Below are 27,942 nucleotides of genomic sequence, written 5' to 3'. Positions count from 1 at the left end.
TTAAGTTCAAAGAGTGTATTAAAAATAAACATCTTAAAAATCAATTAGCAAAAATTTTTAAATACAAATAAAAAATATTTAGTGAAGTTATGAAACTTTTAGTGAGTAATGATTATCTTTTTTTATATCTGGATAAATCATTACTCACTCAAAGTTGCATTTTGATTACTCATATGATTTCCATTCAATTTCAATTAGAATTTTATTTTCCATATTAGTTGTCTTTTCCCTTTCCGCCTCCATTACCTTTTCCTTTCCCACCTCCATTGCCCTTTCCCTTTCCTTTTCCACCTCCATTTCCACATCCATTGACATTTCCCTTACCACCTCCATTCCCCATTCCACATCCATTGCCCTTACCACCTCCATTTCCCTTTCCACCTCCTTTGCCCTTACCACCTCCATTGCCCTTACCACCTCCATTACCCTTACCACCTCCATTTCCCTTTCCGCCTCCATTTCCATTTCCTCCTCCATTTCCATTTCCACTTCCATTTTCACATTTGTTAACTAAAAGTGTAAGAAACATATTAGTATTAGGAGTAAGTATGTTTATAAATTAATATTTTAATAAAAATTACCAGGTTTCTGACAAACAGAATTGTGTTGCTTAAAACATGCTCCACTTCCCCATTTGTCCTCATCCCACTGAAATTATAATATAGTTTTTCAGCATAATGCAAATATTGATGTGAATAAAGTAAAAAATAATCAAAGATTTAATTGAAGTTTGATTAAAGTAGTAAACTAAAAAGTTGATTAGTCAAATTTTACATTTTTTAATTTGCTAAATTGCAAAATTTTATTAAAAGCATAGATTGTTTGTTACCAGTAAACATATAGGATATCCATTGGGATTAGGACTGGGTTCTCCTTCAGCCCAGTTGGTAAAATTCACTAAAGTTATTTTAAGTAAAAACAATTAATCTATAATAAACAACAAAATAACACTATTTTAATAATATGTGTGATTAAAAAATGATTTTAAATACACAAAACAATGATTAATATTAAGGCCTTTCACAAAGAGCAATTATATTTCTTTTGATAACCTCTGAACTTAGTAGACTTAAGTGTTTAGGAAAGCTTAAGAAAAATTACTGTTTGATCCATCAATCCACAGAAGGTCAGTATTAGGAGAAATGTTGTTTGCTCCCAAGTAGAAGCCCCACATTCTTGCAACAGCACTGTTTATCAGATCTAAATATACATTTTTATTAGTAGTAATATGAGCCCTAAACAAAATGGCACAACTGGAAATTTGTATACATCAATTGACTAACCATTAACAAATTGACTTTCTTCGGAGGAGAGAATTGTTACAAGTTCAGCATTTTCTTGTTTACAGTTGTTAACTGCACTTTCCCAGTCCATAGATGTATTGACAACCTTCATGCATTTTCCTAAAAAATATAATTGTATATAACAGAGAGTAATCTTTTATGCAATTTAGAATTATATTGGAATTATCTTCACAATATATATAAATGCTTATTATGTTCATTGTGTTGTACCTGTTCCTGTATATTCTGTCCATCCTTCATCACAAGGTGTATCTAAAATAGCATAGTAATGTTTTAATATCAAATATAAAAATATCATCTTTTAACAAGTTTTGATTTACAAGTAAAGTCTTACCATTACACTGTCCATTTCCATTTCCATTACATTGGCCATTACCATTGCATAAGTTTCCATTTGCACATGAAATAACTTTTAAAAGCAGATTAATTTCAACATTTCAAATATTATGAATAAGATTAGTTTTGTGATACCTGGTTTCTGGCAAATGAAAGGATCTATGTAATGACATCTTGAATCATGCCAGTGCAGTCCTTCACTAGTTATTTCTCTGATCTATATAATCTAAGCATTAGATATGAAACTTATTTTTTCCCATAAAATAGAATTTTAAAAAACTCTACCATAACACAATGTTCAACATCCTTTCCATTATCTGGTTCTCCAGTTTCCCAATCAGTGTAATTCACTTAATTATATATAATAGATTAAGTAAGCAAAGATGTAGAAGTCAACATTTTGTGACTATGTTTGGTGCAATTTACAGTTGAGATAAAAGTATAATTAATCTAAAAAATACAATTGGTTAGTCTGCTTGAGGCAAGCAGCACTTAAAATTTGAGAGTGATAAGTTGACCCCAACATTATCAATCAAGTTTTAATAAGAAAACTAAATTTTTAGGGTGATATTTTATTTTATGGTATTTTTCATTGGGAAAGTAATGGAAACCTTGCCTTATCTAGTTAAAAACCTTCAAGGAACCCATAAAAAGCTACATTGTAAAGGAGAACAATATTGGTTCCTATAAAAATATTACCTGGAGACCCATCCATCCAAAAAAACTTTGTTGTTTGATCGATATCATTTGCTCCTATCCAAACACCAAATGTCCAAACACCATGTGTCCAAACACTATCTGTCCCTTTAGCAGCAATTATAAGATCTAAAGAAAATATTCAAATATTCAGTCAGGCTAACAAGTATTACCAACAGCATATTTTCTTCAATATAAAAGTAAAACTTATCATGATGAAGATTTTAACTAACCATAAACAAATTGATTTTCCTGGGCTGTATTTATAGATACAAGTTCAGCATTTTGCTTAGAACACTCAATAGCAGCATCAATCCATTGCATTTTCTTGAAAAAGAATTTGTAACATTTTCCTGAAATTTATAGAAAAATTTTAGTTTCTTCAATTAATGTGTTATGAGATATTAAAATCTCTATACATGCTGTTTTTGTTTAACCTGTTTCTGGATTTTCAGTCCACCCAGTGCCACATCTTTCTGCTAAATAAAGTATATAAAAGATGGAACAGTTGAACAAAGATAAAATATAAAATGGAAAAAATTAAATAGATCATTTATATAATATGTTTAGTTAAAATTTCATTGATACATACAATCCTAACAAAAGTAATAATTATTTTAAAATTTATATTTAATTACCTTGGGCCAAAATTGGTGCTATAATGGCAAGAACATACAGCCAAAAAATCATATTTCTAAAATTTTATTTTTTTATGATTTTGATTATGTCCATACTTGAACAAAGGCTAAATTGGACTGTAAAACTTATTCCTAATTTTTATCCTGAGAAAAATTAATCCTTACCTTTAGCTGCAAAGCTATGTGATAACTGATAAAGTTAAGACATTTACAGTTTTTTTTATAAGGATAAACAGATGTAAAATTAATTATTCACAATTCAATACATTTAGGTGATGTAGGGTAATTTTGGACAAAATTTAACCTTTCTTGATAACACAATAGATATTAAAAAGTCATATTACCTGCTTGATTGACATAAATCCATTATTGTATCCTTTACAAATTACATTTTTTGTCCAAAATTAATTTCTGATTTAGTATGTAAAATTAAAAAGATAGCTTTAATAAAATGTCAATACTGAATTTTACACACCTATAAAAGTATATCAGGTCATCTTTAATATTGAAATAAAAAATAATTATGTATGACTTTGTACTTTTTTTTTTGGGGGGGGGGGATTTTTTTCTAGGGGCGATTTCTCTTGGGTGGGTGGTGGTACTTTCCCCCAAATAGTTATAAACCTTCCCGGGACCTAAGAGAAGCTACCCTGTTAAAGAGAACGGTAAGCGGTTAGCGAGATCCTTCTGTACAAACACACAGACGCACAAACTCACAAACATCTTTTTACTTTAGTATAAGGATATGACTTGTACAGAGATGTATTTGCTAAATTATACTTGGATTGGGAAAGATATTGGCTTTTTACACCCAAATCAGGATAAAAGGCTAATTATAGTTGACTTTTTAATTAATTGGAGTATTATTAACAAACATGTTTTATTAAAACCATTTCTCAAATAACAAGAAAAATTATTTTTACTTTGAATAAAATACCACTAATAACTTTATACAATATACATAGTATATTGCTTGTCTATTAAATGGTCTGACCCCTATGACATAAAATTTGCAGAAAACTTCCCTTAAAAAAAAAATATGAGATAAACATTTATCTTTTTACATAAGTAGTTCTTTAGTTTAACTACCCATGGCTTATAAGCACTTGTTATTAGCTGGACTCATTAGTTTATCAATTTTAGGGAATATTTAGGAAAAATCATGGGAAGGTTTTAGAATTTTGGATCAGTAATATTTGGCATAAAATCACTTTACATAAATTCATTTCACATAAAACATTTCACATAAAGTATCATTTGATATAAACTCATTTCACATAAAGGTACACTTCACATAAAAACGTTTCACATAAACTCATTTTACATAAAGGTACACTTCACATAAAGGTACTTTTGACATAAGGGTACACTTCACATAAAGGTACATTTGACATAAAGGTACATTTGACATAAAGGTACATTTGGCATAAAGGTACACTTGGCATAAAGGTACATTTCACATAAAGGTACATTTCACATAAAGGTATGTTTGACATAAAGGTACATTTCACATAATGGTACATTTCACATAAAGGTACACTTGGCATAAAGGTACATTTCACATAAAGTTACATTACACATAAGATACATTTCACTTAAAAACATTTCACATAAAGGTATATTTGGCATAAAGATACACTTCACATAAATTTTTTTTTAACAAAATTGTATATTTTACATATAGGTAAACTACACAAAAAAACGTTTCACACAAAGGTACATTTCACATAAAGGTACATTTCTCATAAAGGTACATTTGACATAAAGGTACATTTGACAAAAAGGTACATTTCCCATAAAAACATTTGACATATATTTTACAAAAAAAAAACTTTTCATATAAAGGTATATTTGACATAAAGGTACATTTCCCATAAAAAATATTTCACATAAAGGTATATTTAACATAAAGGTACATTTAAAATAAAGGTAAACTTGACAAAAAGATTCATTTAACATAAAGGTACTCATCAAATAAAAGTAAACTTGAAATAAAGGTACATTTCATATAAAACTACACTGCATAAAATCATTTTTTTTTATAATTTTATTCTGGTACCCAAAATTTTATACTGGTACTTAAAGTTTTATACTGGTACCTAAAGTTTTATACTGGTACCCAAAGTTTTATACTGGTACCCAAAGTTTTATACTGGTACCCAAAGTTTTATACTGGTACCCAAAGTTTTTTATTGGTACCCAAGAATTTATACTTGTACCCAAAGTTTTATACTGGTACCCAAGTTTTATACTGGTACCCAAAATTTTATTCTGGTACTTAAAATTTTATACTGGTATCCAAAGTTTTATACTGGTACCCGAAGTCTTATACTGGTACCAAAAGTTTTATACTGATACCAAAATTTTTTTTTGGTGCCCAAAGTTTTATACTGGTACCCATGACAAATATAATTTATGATAAATTTTAATTTATGTGAAATGTATCTTCATGTGAAACGTTTTTATGTGAAAAATTCTTTAGTGAGAAATTTTTTATGTGAAATGTATCTTTATGTGAAGTGTTTTTATGTGAAATGTACCTTTATGTGAAATGTACATTTATGTGAAATGTACATTTATGTGAAATGTACCTTTATTAGAAATGTACCTTTATGTGAAATGTACCTTTATGTGAAATGTACCTTTATGTGAAATGTACCTTTATGTGAAATGTACCTTTATGTGAAATGTACTTTTATGTGAAATGTACCTTTATGTGAAATGTACCTTTATGTCAAAAATACCTTTATGCCAAATGTACCTTTATGTGAAACGTTTTAAGTGAAGTGTACCTTTATGTCAAATGTACCTTTATGTTAAGTGATTTTATGTTAAGTGTTTTATGTGAAATGAATTTATGTGAAATGATATTATGTCAAATATTACTGATCCAGAATTTTTAGCTATTTTTGAGTTTTTTAAGTATTTTTCTCATAATTTTAAATGGAAATTAAAGTTTTTAACTTAATTGTTAATTTAATCATCTAATGTTATTAAAATTTCTAATTAAAAAGTGCTAATATTTTATATATTTGTGTACTTAGATTTTTTGTATGGCAACAATAACAAGTGCTTTATATCTGAATAGGTTGTGAAATTGTATTCAATAAACAACAAAAGTCTTTTATTTGCAGCAAAGCTAATCTAAATTTACTTTGACTGTCCTTCTGTAAGTTCTACCATGGAGAAATGTTTTTTTTTTCTAGACTCCTGTTTTTAAGGAAGATTTGCATCACCACAGAGCATCAAGTACACAACTAAATTTGTTTGACAGTCTGGAGATAATGCTACATAAGAAATTTATATATTATAAGAACACATTTTACCAGTTTGTCAATCTATGTTTTTTTGGTTTTGCTACTTATGAACGTTGTCATCCCTGTCTTGAAAATGCATCAGGCAAAAGAAAAGATTAAAAGATTTCTGGCAAATGGTGTTACAAAATAAACCATAAGTCAATCTTTTATAGAAAAAAAGATGTGTATTATCATTTAGTCCTCTATTTCCACAGAATCTATGTAATGTATCTAAGGACTTATAACACTGAACGTCTTAATAAGAAAATGTTGAAGAAAGTCTATTTAATTCACACCGGTAGTTATGACAACCTTTTGTGTTTTATGCTTTATTGTTAAACAAGATCATTTGTAACTAATTGTAGCACCACTATTAATACTTTTAAAAGAATTGTATGTTTAAAAGTACTGAAATAAATTAAATTATTTAAACTAAAATAAACATAAATCTACCATGACAATCATGTTCCTAGGAATGGAGAAGAAGATCAAAGTTTGAAATTTGGGAAAAATTACAATTTAAAGGGGAAAAAAATTTTAATTGATTACTTAGATAATTAGTACAAAGCCCTAGGTAGTGATGGTTTAGAATATTGTATAAAAGCAATTGATAAAATCAATTAAACGGTACCAAAGTCAAATTATTCATAACAAAAAATTAGAACAATAAAGTTTGATAGTTAGTTATCTATAATATTTTTTTAAATATTGATAATGCTAGAATGAGTAAAGCAAAACTTAAAGTTTTGCTCCCTCCTTTGTAGCCAAAGAAAGTATAAGTTACAAGTTTTGCCATGTGATCATTATTTTGGAAACCTACCCGTTTGTGCAATCATACAAATATGTTAAATATAACATTCTTTTTTATTTGATTTTTTTACTTGATTGATCTGATTTTTGGTATATTGATTCCTGGGACACCAAAGTATAATGTTATAGTCGAAGCAACGCTATAATCAAGTCCTAAAAGTATGTCCATAAACATTATTCTGTATCAAGCAGTTTTTCAACAAATTTACTTACAATGTTGCTTCGACTCTTATCCATTTATATTCTAATTATTCAGTTCTGACACTATATAAGTGTTAATGTCCGTTTGTCCTACCGTTTCAGTGCTTCGCTTTCATGGATGTTGTCATCCTTGTTTTTTATAATATTTTAATTACTCTGCTTTTCTTGCAGACAGATTGCTAATTTTTTTGTAACTAAAAGTCATCTATGTGTTTTATACCTTATTTGGTCTGTCTGGTCATCTATAATGCTTTAGAGTATGATAAATTTTCCTTATGAATTTGTGTTTTCTTTTCTGGTATTCATTACAAAAATCTTGTATTCTACCCTGAGATTTGTAGTTGAACATCTACTCTACACCTTACAATATCCATCATATAAATGGGTTTTGTGAGAGAAATATGATTGTTCTTAGTTGCTTAGAAAGAATAATGTTTAATGTAAAGATTCCCATGAAAAACGATTTAATTTCTTGCATACAAATATAAAAAAGTACTTTTCATAAAAAGGCGTAAATAAAAGTTTTTACAAGTGTATCAAGGAAATAGTCTTTGTTGTTATTTTCTATAAGATTTGACTTTTTTTAAAGTTTGTGGGCGTAACTGCTGACAAATAATTGTAAAGATTCTGCAATAATCAGATGTTTTTTTTAGAGAAGAATTCTTTTGTTGTTGTTTTCAATAGGAATTGAACTGACACGTAGTTTTATAGCACTTGATAGGTTTTGTGATTTTCATCAGAATACAAAATCTATATTGTAGTATCACATTCAAACAAAAATTTAATTTTTTCATCAAGGTTTTATTCGTAGCTTTTGAAGGCTGCCATTTATAATTGTATTTTTATGTCCCATGTTTACCCTCAAAACATCGAAAATGGCCTATTTTTTGACAAATAATGTAGACTTTGGAGTTTACTATCCTACCAACATTGATTACAATATGATATTTGCCATTAAAAATTTATAGGATATTACCATACGATATCTTTTTAGTCAATAATTATTGCATAAAATGACTATTAAATAGAAAATTGTGTCCAATAATAATACTAAAGAATAAGAAAATGCATACATTATAAAACTTTTTTAATGATCATCATGGTTTGTTCACAGTGCAGTAGTTAGTTTGCTCTATATGGTTCTCAATCCAAGCAAACTCAAGGTGGGAGACTCACTGCACGAAACTAATCACCTGTTGTAGAAGTAGAAGCAATATTAGATTGGTTGTATTAGACTGCAAAGATGAATTTATTTAGATGGTAAATACATTATTTATAAGTTATTCATCTTTTATTTCATTTTAAGATGTTATGCCCTTACTCGTCCTTGGTAAAGTGCTTGGTTATTAAGTTTTTTTTTCTATTTCATCCTTTCAAAGGGGCTTGTACGCTCTATGCTATTGAATTTAAATTATTAGTTTAGTAAAATAAGGATCATGAAACATCATTATAGGTGAAACCCTAAATAAACATAAAAAAGATTAAAGTAAGTTTGTTGCAAAACTGATAAAATATAGAATATGTTAAGGACATACCTACATTTTTAGGAATTGATTTTATTGATATTTTTACTTATATCATTGTCCAAAAATAATAATTAAATACATCTTAAAATGGACCTAATGACTTTCTGTTAACGATGTTAGTTTTCTTAATTATAACTGACTGTTACTTGGATCATTTTTTAAATCGATAGGACAATTTTAACATGCCTAAATTAACAATAAAAGCTATGTATTACATAAGAACGAACCGACTCTAATTATAGAAAAGCTTTGCTTCTTAAAAAGAGTTAAAGAAAGTACGTACTTAAAATTTCACTCTATTTCTAGGGGGCCACTTGAATTGCGCCAATTTATTGAATTAACTATAAAGCTGGGAATTACACAAGATAGTGCATTTAGTAGATTATATACAGATAAAAGATACCCTGAACTCTAATAATATACAAGAGCAAATAACCACTAAAAAAATTGTGTAAGTCAAATTTTGCAAATAAACCTTATTTAAAATATTAGTTAAACTGGAGAAAATTGGGCCCTATTTTTGTCCGTCATAAATATTCATACTAAAATACTTTTGTGGTTGTCTGCCAGTCTATGAACTTTAAATTATTATAAATTTCGTCATGTTTCTTTACTTTCACTCCTTTAATTTTTTTGAAAAAAAAACAATCATCTATAATACAAAGTAGAACGATGTCTGTCTGTTTTTTTGTTTGTCTGTCTGTTTGTCTGTCTGTTTGTTTGTTTGTAGCGAAGGATCTCGCTAACCGCTGAACCGATCGGGTTCTCCTTTACAGGGTAGCTTCTCATAGGTCCCGGGAAGGTTTATAACTATTTTCTTGGGGGGTGGGACACCCCTAACCCCCCCCCCCAAAAAAAAATAATTTTTCTTTTTCTTTTTAAAACTAAAATTAAAATAGTGGGGTCGACTACCTCCCCCCACCAAAAAAAAATCCCCCCCCCTAAATTTTTTTAAAAATCTAAAATACGAAAAAATTGGTTTGATTAAACTTCTTGGGGCAAAGCCCCTAGAGGCTAGGGGCGAGGCCGCTAGTATTTTATAAAGTAGTAAGGTGCTTGGTCTGAAGCTTAAGATCTCGGAAATTACTGGCCTGAATGGGTTGTATTTTAAAAGTATTATAAATGTTTTAAGCTGGTTTTAGAATATTTTCCTGGTTAAAAAAAATCTGGGTACCAATTTAATTTACAGTCCCATATCCCATCCCTTTATGACTTTGTAATTTACTCATAGAGTGAAACTTGTAGCTGGCTAAAATAACAACCTTAATTTACCTCCTTTACTCCATCCTCTCCCCCTCTACTGGATGAACAAATTGACCAATAAATGAGATCCATATTAGCAAGCTAAATTGACAATAATTTTACTCTGTCATAATATCCACATATATTCTATAAAATTATAAAAGACGACCTATTGAAACATCTTTTAATATAAAAATATACAATAGGGCCGGTTAATGAGCTGAAATACAAGATATTTATTATTTATTTTTATGCTATGGCACAGGCAATAAAAGCAATAACAAAAAAAAACAATCAAAGTAAAGGCTTACATTAATTTTAAAAATCATCCAGCTTTCAAGTAGTATAGAATATATTGCAATATCAAATTTTCTTATTTATTTGTCTTTTTTTGGCGATGGTCAGAAAAAGTATTTTTTTTGCTTGAAAAATAATAGCTTGTCATAAAATTTGGTTTTCCTAGCTTTAAAATTGGCCGCTCTACAGCTGTTTTAATATTTAGCGGCTGGACGCTAAAAAGCGGATAAGGAGCGGTCTGACCACTATGACTAGGAAAAGTAATTTTCTCTATAAATACACATGAACCACCAGAAAAAAATTGTACATCTCTATCTGTAACCATAGCCGAGATAGAGGGGGGGTCTGTTAGGGGGTTAAGTAGGGGTACAGAAGTTTAACTGCCTGTTTTTGCCGGTTTTGGTGCTGGTGGCGCCAATTTTTTTTAACTGAGAATAATATCTTAATAAGTTGTAAGTATAAACAGATAAAAATATTATTTAGCGCCGCCAACCGCCATTTTACCGCCAAAATTGGCGGTTTCCATTATTTGTCGTTTTTCAGCGACGATGGTCAGAAAAGGTAATTTTTGTTATAAAAAATAATAGTTCGTCATAAAATTTGGTTTTCTTAGCTTTAAAATTGGCCGCTCTACAGCTGTTTTAATATTTAGCGGCTGGCCGCTAAAAAGCGGATAAGGAGCGGTCTGACCACTATGACTAGGAAAAGTAATTTTCTCTATAAATACACATGAACCACCAGAAAAAAGTTTTACGTCTCTATCTGTAACAGGAGCCGACAAAAAGGGGTGGTCTGTTAGGGGGTTAAGTAGGGGTACAGAAGTTTAACTGCCTGTTTTTGCCGGTTTTGGTGCTGGAAGCGCCAATTTTTTTTTAACTGAGAATAACATCTTAATAAGTTGTAACTATAAACAGTGAAAAAAGGGACAAGTAGCCACTTGTGAAACAGGAATTAGAGCTCTTTACTTTACCTTATCTAATGTTTATGCTCTTTCATGTGCCTTAGTGTTTTCATTTTTACAATATAGAGCTTCACTAGTTAAGCATGTTGTCTGTTCATCTGGCTTTTTTGTAAACATAAAACAGGTATTGCTGTATTTAACCCACTTAACATTGACAGAAATTTAGAAGCAATATCCTATTATATGCATTGGCTTTGAGCATTTTGTACAAGAATAAAAATATTTAGCAGCTTTCAATAAAAATCTGAAAACTGTTCTATGCCTATTTTAGAAAAATTTATTGAGGTTTAACTGTTGGAAAATGTGAAATTTTTTTCTTCTTTTACAACAAGGCCCCAAAATAATGATGAAAAAAAAATATTGCTCATTAATTTTTTAATTTTAAGGTAAGTAGGTTATAATAAGCAATAATTTTGTTCCATTAAAATAACACTTTCCATACCATCAGAGGTTTCATTGCAGTATGATCCAAATACTGTTTTCTTATTTGGTTCAACTATAAAAATATTAAATTCAGATCAAAGGATACAAAAAATAAGTGGAACATTTAATATATTAAATTCTTTGAAATAAGAATAATGATTTTGTGTTGTTTTACTTACTTTCAAGATCAGAATTACTGTATGTGTGGTATCTGCCTAGGTTAAATGGCAGACACCAGAGTTCAAATGACTACGGCAGTGCGAACAGACGTGGACACATATATTATAGAGAAGCTACGCTTCTCTAGCAATCACTAAATAATAAACAGAGTCTATTCAGTTGTTCCTTTATTCAGGGTCTAAGGTTTACTAAAGTTATATACAACAAACCATAAATACACAGATAGGAATAAGTAATCATAAACAGAATCAATATAATACATATACAATAGTCAGTTTGGGCAATAATGATCCCCCATCCCTGGAAAGGGTGGGGGGAATTAACAATACAGCTTAACCATAATAAGGCTGTCAGAATCTATCATTAATTTTAGTCATAGGGAGGGGGTCGGCAGACCCCTTCCCCAGGACTCGGGGGAGGGCCCTCGGCCCTTCCCCGAACCCAGGTCAGGGTTGCCATAGGCATGGCTCACGGTTGCCGAATACTACAACTCTCCCCTCGGAAGGCTGGGAGGGGGTTTCCCTGCCAGACTTCCAACAGTGGTTGAGGCCTTCGGCCCGCTCCTTAGGGCTAATCTATATACAAGCGATAACGATTCAATGGAATCCTTGTGGTGATTTTCAGGGCTGATGGGCCCCCAACGTGGGATAGAAGGTAGAGGCTGGCTTATGTTGGACACGTAGCTCGGCGCCAGCAGGTGTCAGGTTGGCGTGGGGCACAGCCGCTGCGGGGCCGGTCAGTAACGGGGCATTCTGGTTGTTGTTGGCAGCGGCTGGGGCACTGGCTACCAGGTTGACCGTCTGGGCGACAGCCTGGCCTCCCGAGGGGCCGCGGGGCTTTCCAGAGTGTGGCCCAGGCCTGCCTGGGCGGTCATTCCCACTATCAGCTGATTGCATGGATACCATTTCCTCGGCTGCCTCCCGGCCGATAGGAATGGCATCCCAGTCTACTGAAAAGTCCCGGGACTTGGCATGGGTGAGCCTGGCTCTGGCCAAGGCCTTGCGATACAAGGTTGGGTGGTACAGGAATACTTGTGACATCGCGTTCATGGCGGCCCGTACACCTCCTTGTGCGGCTGCCAGGGAAATGATGGTTAAGTCTCCCAGCAGCTTGAGGATCAACAACAGCAGACACAGTATGGCTGCGCCATCTCCCCACTCGTGAATAGCCTGTCTGAACCCAGCCCAGACATCCAGGGTTGCTTCTCCTTCCTCCGCCAGTCGGTCAATATCGTAGGACATGATCCCATGGTCTCCAGTGGCTGAACAGCTACCTTGCTGGACGCATGAGCCATACGACAGGCCGGTCAGCATGGCGGCCTTATACGCTGGGAACGCTAGCAGCTGCTGCCAGTCGTTCAGCTCAGCCTGCGAATACAATCCTCCCGAACTGAAGTCATCCAAGGGCTCGGTCAGCAGCTGCTTGGGTGTATCCAGCGGGGGCGGCCTCTTCTTAGGTGCGGGGGTTAGCTCTATCCATCCTTCCTCAGCGTGTACAGTTAGGGGGTAGGTGGAGGAGCAGGGAATTTTGGTGGCATGGCCACTATACACCTTGGTCACGGCATCTACAAATCCTGTGGGCTCCACCGGCACCTTGTCCCAACATTCATTGCTCTCCCTGACCACATATTTATTGCGTTGGCAGGTAAGCTGGAGCAATACATCTCCCCTCAACACAGAGAACGTGCTCCCCTGGACACGCACCGGATGGGCCGGGTCTAGCTGCTGGAGCTTCCAGCAATTGGCCGCTACTTCTTCTGCTGCGGTGCTTCTCATTCGAGTTTCCAGGGTAAATCCGATGTAACCTGCATGTATCTGGGCCTGCAGGGGGACATCCACGTCCCTGGCCGATACTCTGGGCAGCGCTCAAAGTCGCAGTTCACTATTGAGGTGGGGGTAGTCATGTTGATGAAGAATTGGGCTTGATGGTCAACCAGAAACGCATCCATCACCAGGCTGGGCTGGAGGCTGCGGATCAGCCTCAAGGGGCAATCTTTCCCCAGGTGGTCCCACACGTAGGTGGCCTCTCCAGTGATGCAGGACAGCTCGGAATGGGGACACTCTAGGGTCAGGTGGTCAGACTGGGACTCCACCCGTCCATTCTCGACTACATAGGTCTCTTCCTTGACCAGCAGCCTTCGCTCCTGGAGCACTAATTCATTGCGGTACAGCTGGCCCTCGAAATGGACGTCCTCCCCTTCACAACCCATCCCCTCGGGGCTGTTGACCAAGGCGCCCACCATATCGAGGGTGAAGAACAGGGGGTGGTTCAGCTGAAACGTCAATGGCTGGGTCTTGCCTGGCAGAGTGTAGACTCGGTTCCTGGCCAGGTCTCGGCACGTTTCTGGATCAATCTTGGTTGGCCGCATGAGGGTGGGGACCGAGGTCACCTTGAGGTGGCCCCATACTCCACACCTAAATGTCCACTGGGACACTGTGAGTTGACAGCTATATCCCGTGGTTTCCCTAATCTTGACTTGCTGCAGGACATGTACCTCATGGCCCAAGGGCACCTCCTGGTGTAGTGGCTCCGTGCTACACATCTTCTCCTTGTTGTAGGCGGTGACATGGGTGGGGTTGGCACAGTCCCACCCTACCAGGACATAGCTAGTTGTAGGCCACACAGCTGCGAGCAGTAGGCCCCACAGGACCATCCACCAGTGTGAGAATCTACCAGACAGCCATCGACCTCGCGCACGCATCTGGGGATCCTCGGCTCGGGCCACGGCTGCTTCTTGGGGCTGGACACTACTAGGCTGCTCCTGGCTAGATATAAATTTCCATTGAGCGTTATCTTTGGGTGCCCGGGGCATCCCGATACCCTCCCCAATGACAGACTGACAGGCGACTGGCGCCTGCCTGGGTGTCGGCTCCCCTAGCCCCAAGGGGTCCCTTCCCTTGTCCATGGCATGCCCAGTGGCATGGGGCTGGAGTGCGTGTGGCACAGGCTCGCCCTGTATTACATCCCTCCCCTGCCCTAGGAACTCAGGTGCATGTGGCACAGGCAAGTCCTTATAATCCCAAATCTCAATCTCCCCAGCCTCTGGTGCGGGAGGCACAGGCAAGGCTGGAGGGTTACAATACTTTGGATACAATACATTTGTCAAATTTAACTTATCCTGGCTCAGTTGAGAATGGTGGGCAGCTGGGTTCCCTCTGCTGGCAGGGAGCGCTGGATGGTGTATGGCTGGGCTCTCCCTGCTGGCTGGTGGCGCTGGCTTATGGATAGCTGGACCCTCCCTGCTGGCTGACTGGGGGTGACGGATGTCACCCCTTCCTCTGGGGCTGCTGGCTCGTTCCAGGATCCAGGTATCTCGGTGGCAGCGACGGTTGTCGCCCCAGGCACCAGGGTGGGGGCGCTGGATAGCACCCCCCAGTCATCGCAGGTGGCGGCAGCGGTTGCCGCCCCAGACATCAGCTTGGGGGTGCGGGGGCGCACCTCTCGTCCTTCCCAGGTGGCGGCGCCGGATGGCACCCCATACATCGACTCCGATGCGCTGGCTAGCACCTCCTGCCTCTCTCGCTCAGCGGCCGCCAGGGCCTCCCCGTACACTGTCTCGGTGGCGCTGGGTAGCGCCCCTCCACTCTTGCTGGGTAGACTCGGTCTGGCAGGCCCCATCATGTTGAGGCTGAAGGGTTGAGGCCTCAGGACTTCTGGCTCTGCAATGTTGGTGGGCTGCACGAACTCCGGTCCCAAGTGGTTGAGGCTGAAGCCCAGGCCAACCTGATTGGGTTCAGCCGCTCCTCCCAGCACGTTGATCCTAGCTGGGATGGTTCCAAACTGCGGCATTCCTTCGGCTCGGCCCGTTGCATTGGGGGCGGCTGCTTGCTGGAGTGTTGCTGGGGGCGCGCTCCCTTCCATGTTGGCTACTCTGCTGGGCTTTCCTGAGGGGGCGCCCTTGTCAGCGACGCGTCTCCGGCTGGCTACCTGGTCCCAGTCAGCCTTGCACTCGGCTGCCGTATGGCCTGCGTAATGGCAATGTTCACACTTGGCAGGACGGTCTCGGCGTGGCTGGGTGCGTCTCTCTTCTAGGCTGACCTCCATAGGCGTAGGACAGTCTCTGACTCGGTGGCCCTTCCCATGGCATCGATAGCAGCGGCCTGGAATCTTGTCATCTGGGGCGACCTTCCCCATCTGGTGGAGACCCGGAGCCAAGGCGCCAATCTCCATTAGCTCCGACTCATCATATTGGGGCAACTGGACGCTGGCCGATCCCGTGAGCCCGTCGGTGGCGTCCACTAGGCACACACCCTCCTTCAGCTGCTTGGTGATCATGGTCACGGTAAACATGGCTCGCCTCGTGTACTCAGGTACCGAGGCGATCTCATGACCCATCATTTCACGTTTCACATTAGCATTACGAATGCCACAATTTAATTCGTCTATCAATAACTCAAGATCCTCGTGGCTATAGGCCTCCCTATACAATGCACACTTTGTGGATATGTATGCTTGTATAGGTTCTGTCGAGTGCTGCCTATAATCTCTGAAGGCTTGCTTCAGGGTCTGAGATTCATAGGCTGGACGAAATAACATTTCACATTCGGCCTTGACTTGTTCGTATGTCAAGGCTTGGCCTGCCTCGCCAAACAGATGAGAGGCCATCTCCGCCGCTTGCCCCGCCAGGGATAGTAAAAGGGCGTTGCGGCGATTTAGTGTGTCATGGGGGGGCACACGGTAAGCCGCCCATGACATTTCTAATCTCCTGATGTGGGAATTCCAGGATTGCTTGGGCGGTCCTCGGTACTCCGGCAGGTTACTCAGCATCAGCTTGCGGTACTCGGCTGGAGCCGGCTGGGGATCGTCCTGGAGCCATCCTTGGAGCTGGTTGCCTCCTTGCGCTTGTGGCTGCTCCATCGGGTCAAAGGTTCAGCGGCGGGACACGAAGTTTTAAGTCACTACTATAAGTGGTTTACACTTGAGGCTTTCTAGCCTAGCAGCCAACACTGTTTATCACTAGGTTGGTAGTTTAACTACAAAGATTTAAATTAGGTGTACCTAGAGTACTTGTCACTAACTTCTGAGTTGTAGAGTAGGCTGGTAGGTGTAGATAGTTGTTGAGGGTCTGAACTGCTGTCAGGAACTGATTTGGTTTTCCTTATCACACTATAGATAGGAGGGAGGAGCTTGCAAGTCTTCTTTTTTTTCTAAAAATATCTCTGTTGGATGCTATGGAGTAGCTCCGCTCCTGTGTGTGTGTGTGTGTGCGTGAAATCTCCTTTCCTTGCAACGCGCCTACGCGCCGTCAGATTTGCGCACACAGGTAAAACGCGCACCTATCCCTCAATCTGCTCTCTCATTGGTCCGCTTTGTCTTATTCGTCCGTTGAATTTTTTGTGCGTCCCAAGCTCTGCTGCGCGACCCGTAAATGGCGCTCTGTTCTCCCGGTCGCTATCTCCACACCGTGGGCGGACTTATTTAAGTGTGGGTAGGAGGGGGAGCGCGTGAGGGGACGGGGTAAAACCGTCCGTTCCCCCCTATGGGGAGGGGGGTGCTGTAGGTTTGAAGTAACTGGGTGGTGAGGTGATTGTGCCTTTTCCTTAATCCTGAGCTTATTGTTATGTCACCTCAATTGTATTTGCTTCAATTTGTGGTGGGCCCCTCCCCTTCCGTTGGGATAAGGGGTGTATTTGTTGTGCTGAAGGCTTGGGGGTCAGATTGTTTATCAATGCATTGTTATATTACATCTAGGTTCTATTTTTGGCTTTATCACAATACACAACAAATTTGCTTACCAAGCCTGTTCTATTTTTGGCTTTATCACAATACACAACAAATTTGTTTACCAAGCCTTGCCCATAAATCTATTGTTCAGCTTTCACACTAGGGTGGTAATCCCTAAAATGTGATATAATATCTGTTTTCTAGATGGGTGGCTGCGCTGTAGCCTCTCAGGATACTTGGAGTTAACGTAGGTTTTCTTCTGCTTGGTACACTACACTCGTATTTTCGCTGACAGCTCGCAGCTATTTGGCTTGTTTCAGCCTGTCGGCGGCAGGGAATGTCCCGTCCTGCAGCGCCGTGTATCCGAATCCGGCTGGTGGCGGCAGGGAATGTCCCTTCCTGCAGCGCCGCTGGTTCGGATCCTGCTATCTCTTGCAGTAAATGTTGGCCTATTTTCAGCCGTTTGCACTTATTTGGCCTGTTTCAGCCCGTCCGCAGGCCTGTTTCAACCCTTGAGCGCTCAATCCTCCGTTAGATGTCGGCGCTTCTCGCGGTTCTCCGTCAAGTTTTGCTGCTCTCCGCAGTCTCTCGTCCGATTTTGCTACTCTCCGCAGCTCGGGTTCCGCCACACTTAGTGGTCTTTCGCTAGGTTTCGCTTCCACAACTGCCGGATACAGAGTTAGACCTTGCTATCCAGAGTGGGTAATTCAGGTTGCTTGTGTCAGTTTTGCCAGTTTCACTGCTGGGAGTACCTTAGCCTCAGCTGCGCGTCTGCTCTACACTTGTGGTTTGCCGTAATCTCACACAGCTGTCACCAAAAGTTGTGGTATCCGCCTAGGTTAAATGGCAGACACCAGAGTTCAAATGACTACGGCAGTGCGAACAGACGTGGACACATATATTATAGAGAAGCTACGCTTCTCTAGCAATCACTAAATAATAAACAGAGTCTATTCAGTTGTTCCTTTATTCAGGGTCTAAGGTTTACTAAAGTTATATACAACAAACAATAAATACACAGATAGGAATAAGTAATCATAAACAGAATCAATATAATACATATACAATAGTCAGTTTGGGCAATAATGATCCCCCATCCCTGGAAAGGGTGGGGGGAATTAACAATACAGCTTAACCATAATAAGGCTGTCAGAATCTATTATTAATTTTAGTCATAGGGAGGGGGTCGGCAGACCCCTTCCCCAGGACTCGGGGGAGGGCCCTCGGCCCTTCCCCGAACCCAGGTCAGGGTTGCCATAGGCATGGCTCACGGTTGCCGAATACCACATATGTGCTTGATTGTAAGTTGTAGTGCCACACAAGGCATCCATCTTCAGCCTTACAAGCTTCAGCACAATCATCTTCTGAATAATATTTTACCAGATGTGGTTATGGTAATAATGAATTTTTAATTTCATTACTTAAATGGTGTTTTAGATAGATTCTTGTTCACTGTAATGCGTTTTATGTAATGCTTATGTTTATTTCAGCAATATTTTAGTTATTTACAGTTTAAAAAAAAAGTTTCATTTTTTCTAGTCAACATACTGACACCAAACTCAGTTACTTTTTAATTTGGGCAATTTGTTACTTAGGAGAAATAAGTGCAAGTCAAAGTTCCAGCTACAGCAGTCATGGTAATCAATCAAAGTTACCTAGTTATTAAATTTATAATAAATCCTGGTATATAGTAAAAAAATATCAATCTTTATTTTTAGCCTTAACACTCTTTTCTGTTTTTCTGTCTATCTGTCTGTTGTATATATATGTTGTATAGATAATATATATGTTTTTTGTCTGGCAGCCCTATTACACATGTTTACTTAATTTTTGCTTTATATTTTGATAATTGTTGATAAAATCGTTATTCTTTTTAAAAAGTATATAAGATAAATAGGTATGAATTCTTTAAAACAATGACTTACCACTAATACAATCTAAACAATTAATGGTAGCAAAGCAAGTTGTCAAGAAAAAAAACTTATATTTGCTTATTTTTGTAAACCTTAATTTCCTTTTTACTTGGAAAATAGAAACAAGTGCAAAAAATTGATTTTTTTCATGCAAATATACGTGTGATAGCAAAATATTGACGCACATTCAAGTATTAACAGATACATTTTTGTTTTCAAAAGAATTGTTGTACACGTAATGTGTCATTTATAGATTCCTGCTGCCAGTGGCGTGCAAAGCATATTGTCTAGGGGGGGGGGGGGGGGCATTTTGAAGATTTTGTAAAATTTTGTTTTCACCCCACTAAATCATAGTGCCCCCAGGGGGCACTTTGCTTTAGGGGGGGGCATTTTGATTATATATACTAATATTAAATAATAAGGACGTTTAAGGGAGTTGGATTATTTGATTATGGGCCTTCTAGTCCTTATCCCTTCTTCCCCATCCCTTCCCCATCGCTATTTCCCATTTCTATCCCACATCTCTTCCCCGCCATCCTTTTACCTCCCATCTCTTCTCCCTCATCTCTTCTCCCCCATCCCTTTTCCCCATCCTGCAATGAATTCAAAAAAAAGCACAGAAGATAATTTACCTCCCCCCCCCCCCACCACAAAACTTTTTTTATGGGTGGAAGGGAATGTTATAAAATCTCAGCAGGAAGGATGAATAACCCCATTAAAAAAATTAGGGGAGGGGGAGATAAAAACACTCATTTTGGAAATAATTTACCAAAAATTTACCTAATATGTAAAACTGATTTTAAATATTTCTTTATTGTATGACAACAAGGATGACAACATCTATAAGTAGCAAAGCACAAAAATCATTAACAAGAATACAGACAAGAAGATTTAAAGAGCATTTTTTGAAATAAATATACATATTAGGTAGAAAAAGTCAAAAATCTTTTTTCCTGTATGTTGTGTGATGACAGTCAAAGTAAATTACGTACTGGATGCTTCTGAACAACAAGAATTTTTTTTTATGATATTATATTCCACAAAAAAATTTATCATACCATAAAAACCAAAGATATAAAGTACTATGTTAAAAATAAGAAAAAATTACTTGTCCTTTCATCTATAGATATAAAAATCTTTTAGAAATATGGAAAACTTTGGGGTAGAGTCTCTTTTATGGCAACACCTCTAAAGGGGAATTTCGTCATATTTTCACAGTATAATAGGTTATTATAGGTTATGTTAGGTTAGGTGATTTCCCCGCATTGTTAGGCAATTGGCCCCGCAGGAGCTATAAATAGGGGTAGGGGAAAAGCTACTGTGAAAATACGACAAAACACCCCTTAAGAGGCAATGTCACAAAAGGGACTTTACCCGAAATTTGATTTTGATACCCTTATCTACAAAAATTTTGTAAATTGGACCAAACAATGGGGGAATAGTGAAAAATACAAAAATAGGCAAAATTGTCCTGAAAAGCAGTCCGACCTCCATGAATTTTTAATAGTTAATTATACTCCATAATGATGGGAATGTTAACATTAAGTTTTAGCCTTCTGTCTTTAATTGGAGTTGAGAAAATCGCATTTCCCACTTAGCATTATGAACTGACAACCATGGGGAATTATAGAGAAGCTAAAAAGTTATATCAACATATCCTTCCCTCTTCAAATGGCACTTTAAAGTGATCGCAAAGCAATTTTTTCAAATTGCATTTTTATTTACCTTTTCTTATTTTTAAAGTAATTTTCATAGAATAATGCCTTAAAAATTCCACTAAGTTAGAAATAGATTAATTAAGGATGCCGAGATCCATTTCTCACAAAAATAACACAACAATCTGTGCACTTATAAGACTAAGGAAAAATCACTCTTTTCTTTGCTTACGCATAAAAAAAATGAAATTTATACTATAAAAATTTTAATGTACTACATTTCTTTTGAAAAAAATTTTCAAACTTGGTTTACAATAAAATATAAAACCTGCATTAATTTCGTAAAATCAGTTACCAAATATTGATATATCTATGCAGGTACACTAACATATGAAAAATTGTTAAAAATTTTCAGAAATTACATCATATAAGAATAAAATTGGGCAAAAAGAATAAATAGATATTATTTGCTATACATATCCAGCAAAAAATTAAGCAGATTTACTAAAGTATTTCCATAAACATAGGCATTTTTTTTTTTTTGTCCAAATGATCGCAAAAGAGCCATATTTTAATAAATTCTAGATATCCAAATTTTGTTTTTTATTTAAAATTTTTTAAAGCCTTAAATTTGTATTCCTATAATCAATATACATATTTTTGACTAAACATTCATTTTAAATCAAAAAAATTTATATAAAATAAACTTTTAGGGCCCATTATTGTTAGGTAATATGTCTGTTTTCATTCAACAGAGTTGGGGATTTGAAACAAAAAGGTCATCAATCAAATAAAATCTGGATAATATATAAAATGATTTTAAATAATTTTTATCCAGTAATATGCCCAAAAAAGACCTATTTTATTCGTTTTTTCTTCAGTGAAGCTTTCCCTGTGCATAATTGGATCTTGGCTATTCCAGATTATTTGTAGGCCTTCTTATGCCGCTTAAAATGGTGTGTGGGTATGATCTGTACGTTCAGCCGTTTGGCAGCTAGCAGCCTTGAAATTTCATAGATTTTTGGAAATATTGCTTACCAGCAATATTTTACCATGAACTGCAGAAGATCCAAATCTTTAAATAGGCCCTTTCTGAGAATAATAGAAAAAACATACTCTTGTGATTTGTTTGGTAAATCATTCACTACAAAAGTAAAGATCTTTATTATAATCATAGTTTTGGTTACATTTTCATTGATAAAGCATTAAGTTGTCATTAATTCTTTGACCATATCCAAAAAAATTTCTCATATATTTTCTCATGACACTTCTTTAGGAAGTGAAATAAGCAATTTATGTTTGGTCGTTTTATACAAAAATGAAAAGTTACCACTTATTATATATATAGTTTTGATTGCAGGTTAGTGCCTGGAGAGTACTATAGTAAAAAAATAAAGTTAGAGTAAAGAGGGGTCGAGGGTTTTTGATGATTATATAGAACTAGCGCAAAGACCTAACACTTTGCAGAAGGTTGTTTTCCATAGAAAATTTTGCTTTTTCATTTAGCTGCTAGAAAGCTCATAAGCTGTCATTGGAATAAGGTTTGAAGCAATAATCAAAATCACCAAACTTGTTAGTACAAGGATTTGGAGAACCTTTATTATTAATTAAAGTCATGTGACAACATATAAGGGTTAACTTATGTAAAACAAAAAACTCAAAATATTTTAGTGTAAAACAATTTATAAATGAGACTATAAGAATAATATATTCCTATCAACAACAAAAAATAAGTGTTTTGCTTAGTTTTTGAAAATTTAGAGCATATTTATCATTTTGTCCATAAATTTTTTTGTGTTTTGTATGAAAAACTCGGATGATTGTCAGAATTTTTTTAAAAAATAAACATAATAATGTAATTATGATTAGAATATTAAGGCCTTGAAACTAAGCAATATATTATAAGATTAAAGTTATCATTAAATTCAACAGAATTTAAACATAATTATTATAAAGCTAGCTTAAAAAGTTTTGCCAAAAAATAATAATCTTATTATGGTAGTACATTCTAACAAGGATGATGAAATCCAGTAGAGCAACATTTAATAAATACGTCTTTTAAAAATGTTTTGATTTAATGTATAAAATTTTGAAAATGCATATATCAATATACAGATTTTTTTAAATTTTAAGGAATGAACAACATATAAAACAGACATGCGCATATGGATCAGTTCATATTGCTATGGACAATTGAAATATTTAGGAAAGTTGAACGGAAGAAATTTATCTTTCTGGTACTAAGATAAAAAAAATTTAAAAGCTTCAAAAAAAGGATCATATTTTAAAAACAAAATAAACCTATATTGCTTTTTATTTGAACCTTAATGTTGTTAGTTTTAAAAATTGGTAATTATATCTACTTACTGAAATGATTATATTTTAACGCAGCTTAAAATAAAAATAATTTACAGAAAGTCCAAATTTTTACAGTTTTATTATTTTTGATAACGTCAAAAATGTTTTCTTTACTTTATTAATTTTGAGGTATATGCATTAAGCTAAAAAAATTTGAAAGAATTTTAATGAATATAATAGATTTGAAATCTGCATAAAATTTTAAGGAATTTTTATAAAATTCGTTTTTTGTATAATTCTTTGTATAATTTTATAAAAAATCCTTAAAATTTTATGCAGATTTCAAATCTATTATATTCATTAAAATTCTTTCCAATTTTTATAGCTTAATATGCATTATTTATAAAGGACATACATAAATACATAATAAATATTATATTTTGGGCATTGCTTCTAAGAATGAAAAACCCTAAATAAAACTCCGCCATTTTTGGGTCCAAGCTGTTAAATTTATCAGGCAATGTGGTTGTGTTTGCAGGTCTTTGTTTGCAGTTCTATATAGTCATATACCCTCGACCCGTCAATACTCTAACTTTATTGTATACAAAATTAGTACATAAGGTACTAGGAAAAACATAGGGGACTTTAAAAGGTTAAACAGTTCAATTTTAGAAAAAAATTATTACAATAGTACTCTTGTATGGGATCTAGAATTTGGAAAAAGATAAAAATCACGAAACCTCTTTCTAATCAAAGATTTAATCTAAAACGAATTTAATAGTACTATAAACAAGTGCATTTAAATTACGTGTTTATTTCTATTGAAAACAACAGCAAAAAACGTCTGTTTTATTTACGTCTTATATCTCCAAATCTTTAGAAATTATCTGACAGCAGTAACGCCCACAAACATCTAGACACTTGTATACACTCTTACTTACGTATTTTTTTCTTTCAAATAATTTGGCAATAATGTATCATATCCTATTGAAAATAACAACAAAAGTTAAAATTCATTTGTAGATTTTAATATTTACGTCTTTACTTATGTAAGATATTATCATTTAGTCACGAAACCTATCATATCTATAATACAAAGTAGAATGATGTCAAACTGTCTGTCTGAAACTTAAGAGACAGCTGTCTGGAGACCACCATAAGTTTAATGGCCATCCTCAATACTCCCTACGGACTATGAATGAAAAATGATCCACTAAAGAATATAATCTTTTTCATCTTCTCACTACATTGATTAAAATCTTGAATTACCTAAACTTGAAGATATGTTGAATGCCTGAAAATCCTAACAGGAAGTGCCTTATTGTGTTAACACAAGCAGGGATTTGAACCCATTCCCAAAAATAATCAAAGTGGAATAACTGGATATTACAGCATGACAACAGTAATTTTAATATTGGGCTCATGCAACGCATGCCCCTCTGGCTGTTGTTTATGATCAGCAGAGTCAGCTCCTTGTTTGACTTGTACCAGTGGAAGTTTGACCTGGTCTTGACAACCATCTTTGTCCTGGGGGCAGTTTGATGCGTAACCCCACCCCTATCCAGTTTGCTACTCCTGGAGGCACCTTGAACACCATGAAGGTGTACAATTAAGAATAGCCTTGATGGGAATGGCCAGCAACTCCATACTACCCATATCCTGGTCATTGGTCAGAGATGGGTTCTTAAAAAAGAATGCCGCGTTTTTTTCGACATTTTTTAGACATTGATTGATTAAAATGAAGACGATATCGTTATACAGAGTATACAACTTAAGAATTCTTACTGCAAGGAAAGTGTGACAATGGTCAAGCTAAAAAGTTGAACAAGAGAGCAGTGTCAGTGATAACAAGAGGTCTGGCGTTAACGGCGGTTTACCTACCGGTTTTCACGGGTAACAACGAGGATGAGATTGAGATAGAGAGAGATATTCTAGCGGAGCACAAACAGTGTGCAAGAAGAAACATATTTGTCTGTGGAGGAGATTTCAATGCGCATGTAGGAGGAGGAGAGGAGGTGCAAGGAGTCAGGGGGAAGTTTGGTCTAAGAGTATCCACTGAACGAGGAAGGGAGCTGATCAGATGGTGTCAAGAACAGGGATTAACATATCTCAACAGTTTTTTCAATCAGAAAAAACGCAGTACATGGTTCAACAGGATGCTAGGTTGGTGGTAAAAGATTGATGGTTTCATCATGAGGCAAGAAGACAGGCATAGATATGTTAGAAAGGATAATGGCGAACAGAATTAGAATATGGGCGGAAAAGTTGGAGCTGTTTGATGATGACCAGTCAGGTTTTAGGAAAGGAAGGTCAACAGCGGATGCAACTCAGGTGATGATTAGGATTCACGAGGATGCAACAGATCTGAGATGGAGGACGGAGGCTCAAGGACAGAGACAGGATCCAGAGACAGTTCCAGTGGCGAGGCTCCTGGACTTGAGAAAGGCCTACCCCAGGGTAAATAAACCTGCCCTGTGGGGAATCCTGACCAAGTATGGCATGGGACCAAAAGCACTGAGGGTTCTGAAAGGACTTCACGAGTGTACAGAGTACAAGGTCAGAGGCAGAGAGGGCATGAGTGACCCATGGGTGCCAGCCAGAGGGCTCCGAGAGGGAGATCCATCATCTCTGGTGCTCTTTAATGTTTACCATCAGGTGGTTATGAGAGTAGCTGCGGACAACAGGAAGAGGAAAGCAGAGGAGGCAGGTTTAGAGGTAGGGATTGCATACAAATGGGTCCCAGGATCATTAATCCCATCAGATAAGATCTGGGAGAAACCTAACTCAGAGGCCAAGAGGATTCGCATTGACAAGGAACTGTTTGCAGATGATACATCGGTTATAGGTTGCAAAAAGGAGATGGAGATTGGATTACCAGCTATTAAGGAGGTGATGGGTTGGTATGAAGAAAGGGACAACGATGACAAGAAGGAGGAGGTGTTATTCGTTACGGAGGAGGGAGGGAAGATAAGGATGTTGGGAACCTGGTTAGGACCAGACAACGATATCAAGCAGTGGAAGAAACAGGTGGTAGCAGCGTGGTTTAAGGTCAAAGGACAGCTTAGAGGCTCAAAACTGTCCAAGAAGGCCCAGGCCAAGATCACACAGGCTTGCGTCGAGAGCTTGATGCTCTTTGACTGCCATGTATATACCTGGCAGTTAAGAGATATCAAGAACTCCAGAGCTGTGTTGACCGCATGTACAGGTACATCTGGAGCAGGAAGAATAAACCCCCCCTGATCCAGATGCAGGAGGAGAGAATGAACATGCAGGATGTCAGGTCGGAGCTAGAAGTCAAATCCATTAGACTTAAGGTGGAAAAGAGATGCTTGGAGAGACTAGGTCACCTGATGAGGATGGAGGATGACAGGATTGTCAAATCTGTCACCTTGGGATGGATGGAGCAGTTGGAGGATCTACCCAAGGTTCCAGATAAGAAAAGAAAGACCGTTCTTTTCTATAAGAAGCAGGGTGGGACTATAACAAGATAAGCACACTGACTGAAAGAAAGACGTGGAAGAGGCTAGTCAAGGCAAGGATAAAGCACCTGGACAAGTGGGTGAAACAGTTGGGGAACAAGAACCAGGAGGAGAGGATTGAGAGAAACATCACAAGAACAGAGGATGAATCCCTAATATGTGACTTTGAAGGGTGCGGCAAAGTCTGTCTAAGCAAGGCAGGCCTGGCCGTCCATGCTAAAAGATTGCATTATATATCTAGTCAAAAGGTAACTTTTACCTGTGATAAATGCAACCAAGTCTTCCAACAAGAGGCGAACCTATGGAACCACAAAAAAAGCTGTGATGGAATAGTACCTGACAGAGATAACCAAAGAAAATGCAACTTCTGTGATAAATATATTAGTAAGGCGAACTTAGCAAGACAAAGGAGATCTTGCAGGGATAGGGAGGGACAAGAAACTCAACAAGAACAAAGACAAGCAAGGGTCTATGTAGCGAAAAATTGCCCCTGTAACAGATGCGGACGAATACTTTCTTTCACAAATATGGCCAGACACCAGAAGAAATGTCAATAACAAGGGGAGGCGGAGCTTCAAGAAGCTGAAAGCCTTATCAAGATCAAGTTCAACTTAAGAATTCAAAATTTTAAAATTATTATCTTAGCCATTTGTAGTATAGTTCAGTTTTAAGTTTTGGCTTAAAAGTAGAAACATCATTTACTCTTTATTGCTCTGTAAAAGTTAAGAGCACATTTAAGAGAACATTTAAGAGAACATTTATTTAGTTAGTCAGTTGATATTGAGAGTCCTAACACAGAACATTATCTGGTTTGGGTTCGAGTCTTTATTAAGACCAATACAGCTATTCACAGACATCCTACTACTTTAGATAGTTTGCATAGGCAGATATTCTACCCCTTCAAAGTGCATAGTTAATTAATACATTGTATTAATTAAACAGACAGTCATCCTGTTGCTTGGTGTCCTGATATACAGACAGACATCCTGCTACTTCAGAACTTTCCAGCTTTGAATAATCAGT

At 36.8% G+C, this 27,942-nt stretch overlaps 2 protein-coding genes across 3 annotated transcripts; one reads left to right on the top strand and one right to left on the bottom strand.

The window, feature by feature from the left end:
• On the bottom strand, positions 1-3,170 carry LOC145334808 (C-type mannose receptor 2-like). Of its 2 annotated transcripts, none has more exons than XM_080180414.1 (14): positions 3,140-3,170; positions 2,975-3,030; positions 2,774-2,815; positions 2,570-2,689; positions 2,340-2,465; positions 1,926-1,990; positions 1,776-1,857; positions 1,639-1,713; positions 1,515-1,556; positions 1,284-1,403; positions 1,102-1,200; positions 830-897; positions 582-648; positions 1-510 (listed from the first exon to the last, which is right to left on the bottom strand). In XM_080180414.1, the coding sequence occupies exons 2-14, from the start codon at positions 3,024-3,026 to the stop codon at positions 215-217; spliced, it is 1,254 nt and encodes a 417-aa protein (XP_080036540.1). In that variant the 5' UTR covers positions 3,027-3,030; positions 3,140-3,170; the 3' UTR covers positions 1-214. The 2 variants fall into 2 exon arrangements, with proteins under 2 accessions (XP_080036540.1, XP_080036541.1); XM_080180415.1 differs by having other exon boundaries at positions 2,774-2,812; positions 3,140-3,156.
• Positions 3,171-25,672: 22,502 nt separating this feature from the next.
• LOC145333377 (uncharacterized) lies at positions 25,673-26,680 on the top strand. Its single transcript, XM_080178495.1, has one exon. The coding sequence runs from the start codon at positions 25,673-25,675 to the stop codon at positions 26,678-26,680; it is 1,008 nt and encodes a 335-aa protein (XP_080034621.1).
• The last annotated feature ends 1,262 nt before the right edge of the window (positions 26,681-27,942 follow it).

Source organism: Acartia tonsa, chromosome 12 (assembly GCF_053477335.1).
Source record: "Acartia tonsa isolate MP-2025a chromosome 12, ASM5347733v1, whole genome shotgun sequence".
Taxonomy (NCBI): Eukaryota; Metazoa; Arthropoda; class Copepoda; order Calanoida; family Acartiidae; genus Acartia; species Acartia tonsa.
This window is presented reverse-complemented; position numbering and strand designations above follow the sequence as displayed.

Bases quoted from the DNA above. Each gene is read 5' to 3' on its own strand.
- LOC145334808 (XM_080180414.1), bottom strand. From the start codon at position 3,026: ATGATTTTTTGGCTGTATGTTCTTGCCATTATAGCACCAATTTTGGCC. The intron at 1,557-1,638 runs GTAAGACTTTAC...ATGCTATTTTAG, and splicing joins TGGAAATGGACAGTGTAATG to ATACACCTTGTGATGAAGGA. The intron at 649-829 runs GTAACAAACAAT...TTATAATTTCAG, and splicing joins GATATCCTATATGTTTACTG to TGGGATGAGGACAAATGGGG.
- LOC145333377 (XM_080178495.1), top strand. From the start codon at position 25,673: ATGGCGAACAGAATTAGAATATGGGCGGAAAAGTTGGAGCTGTTTGAT.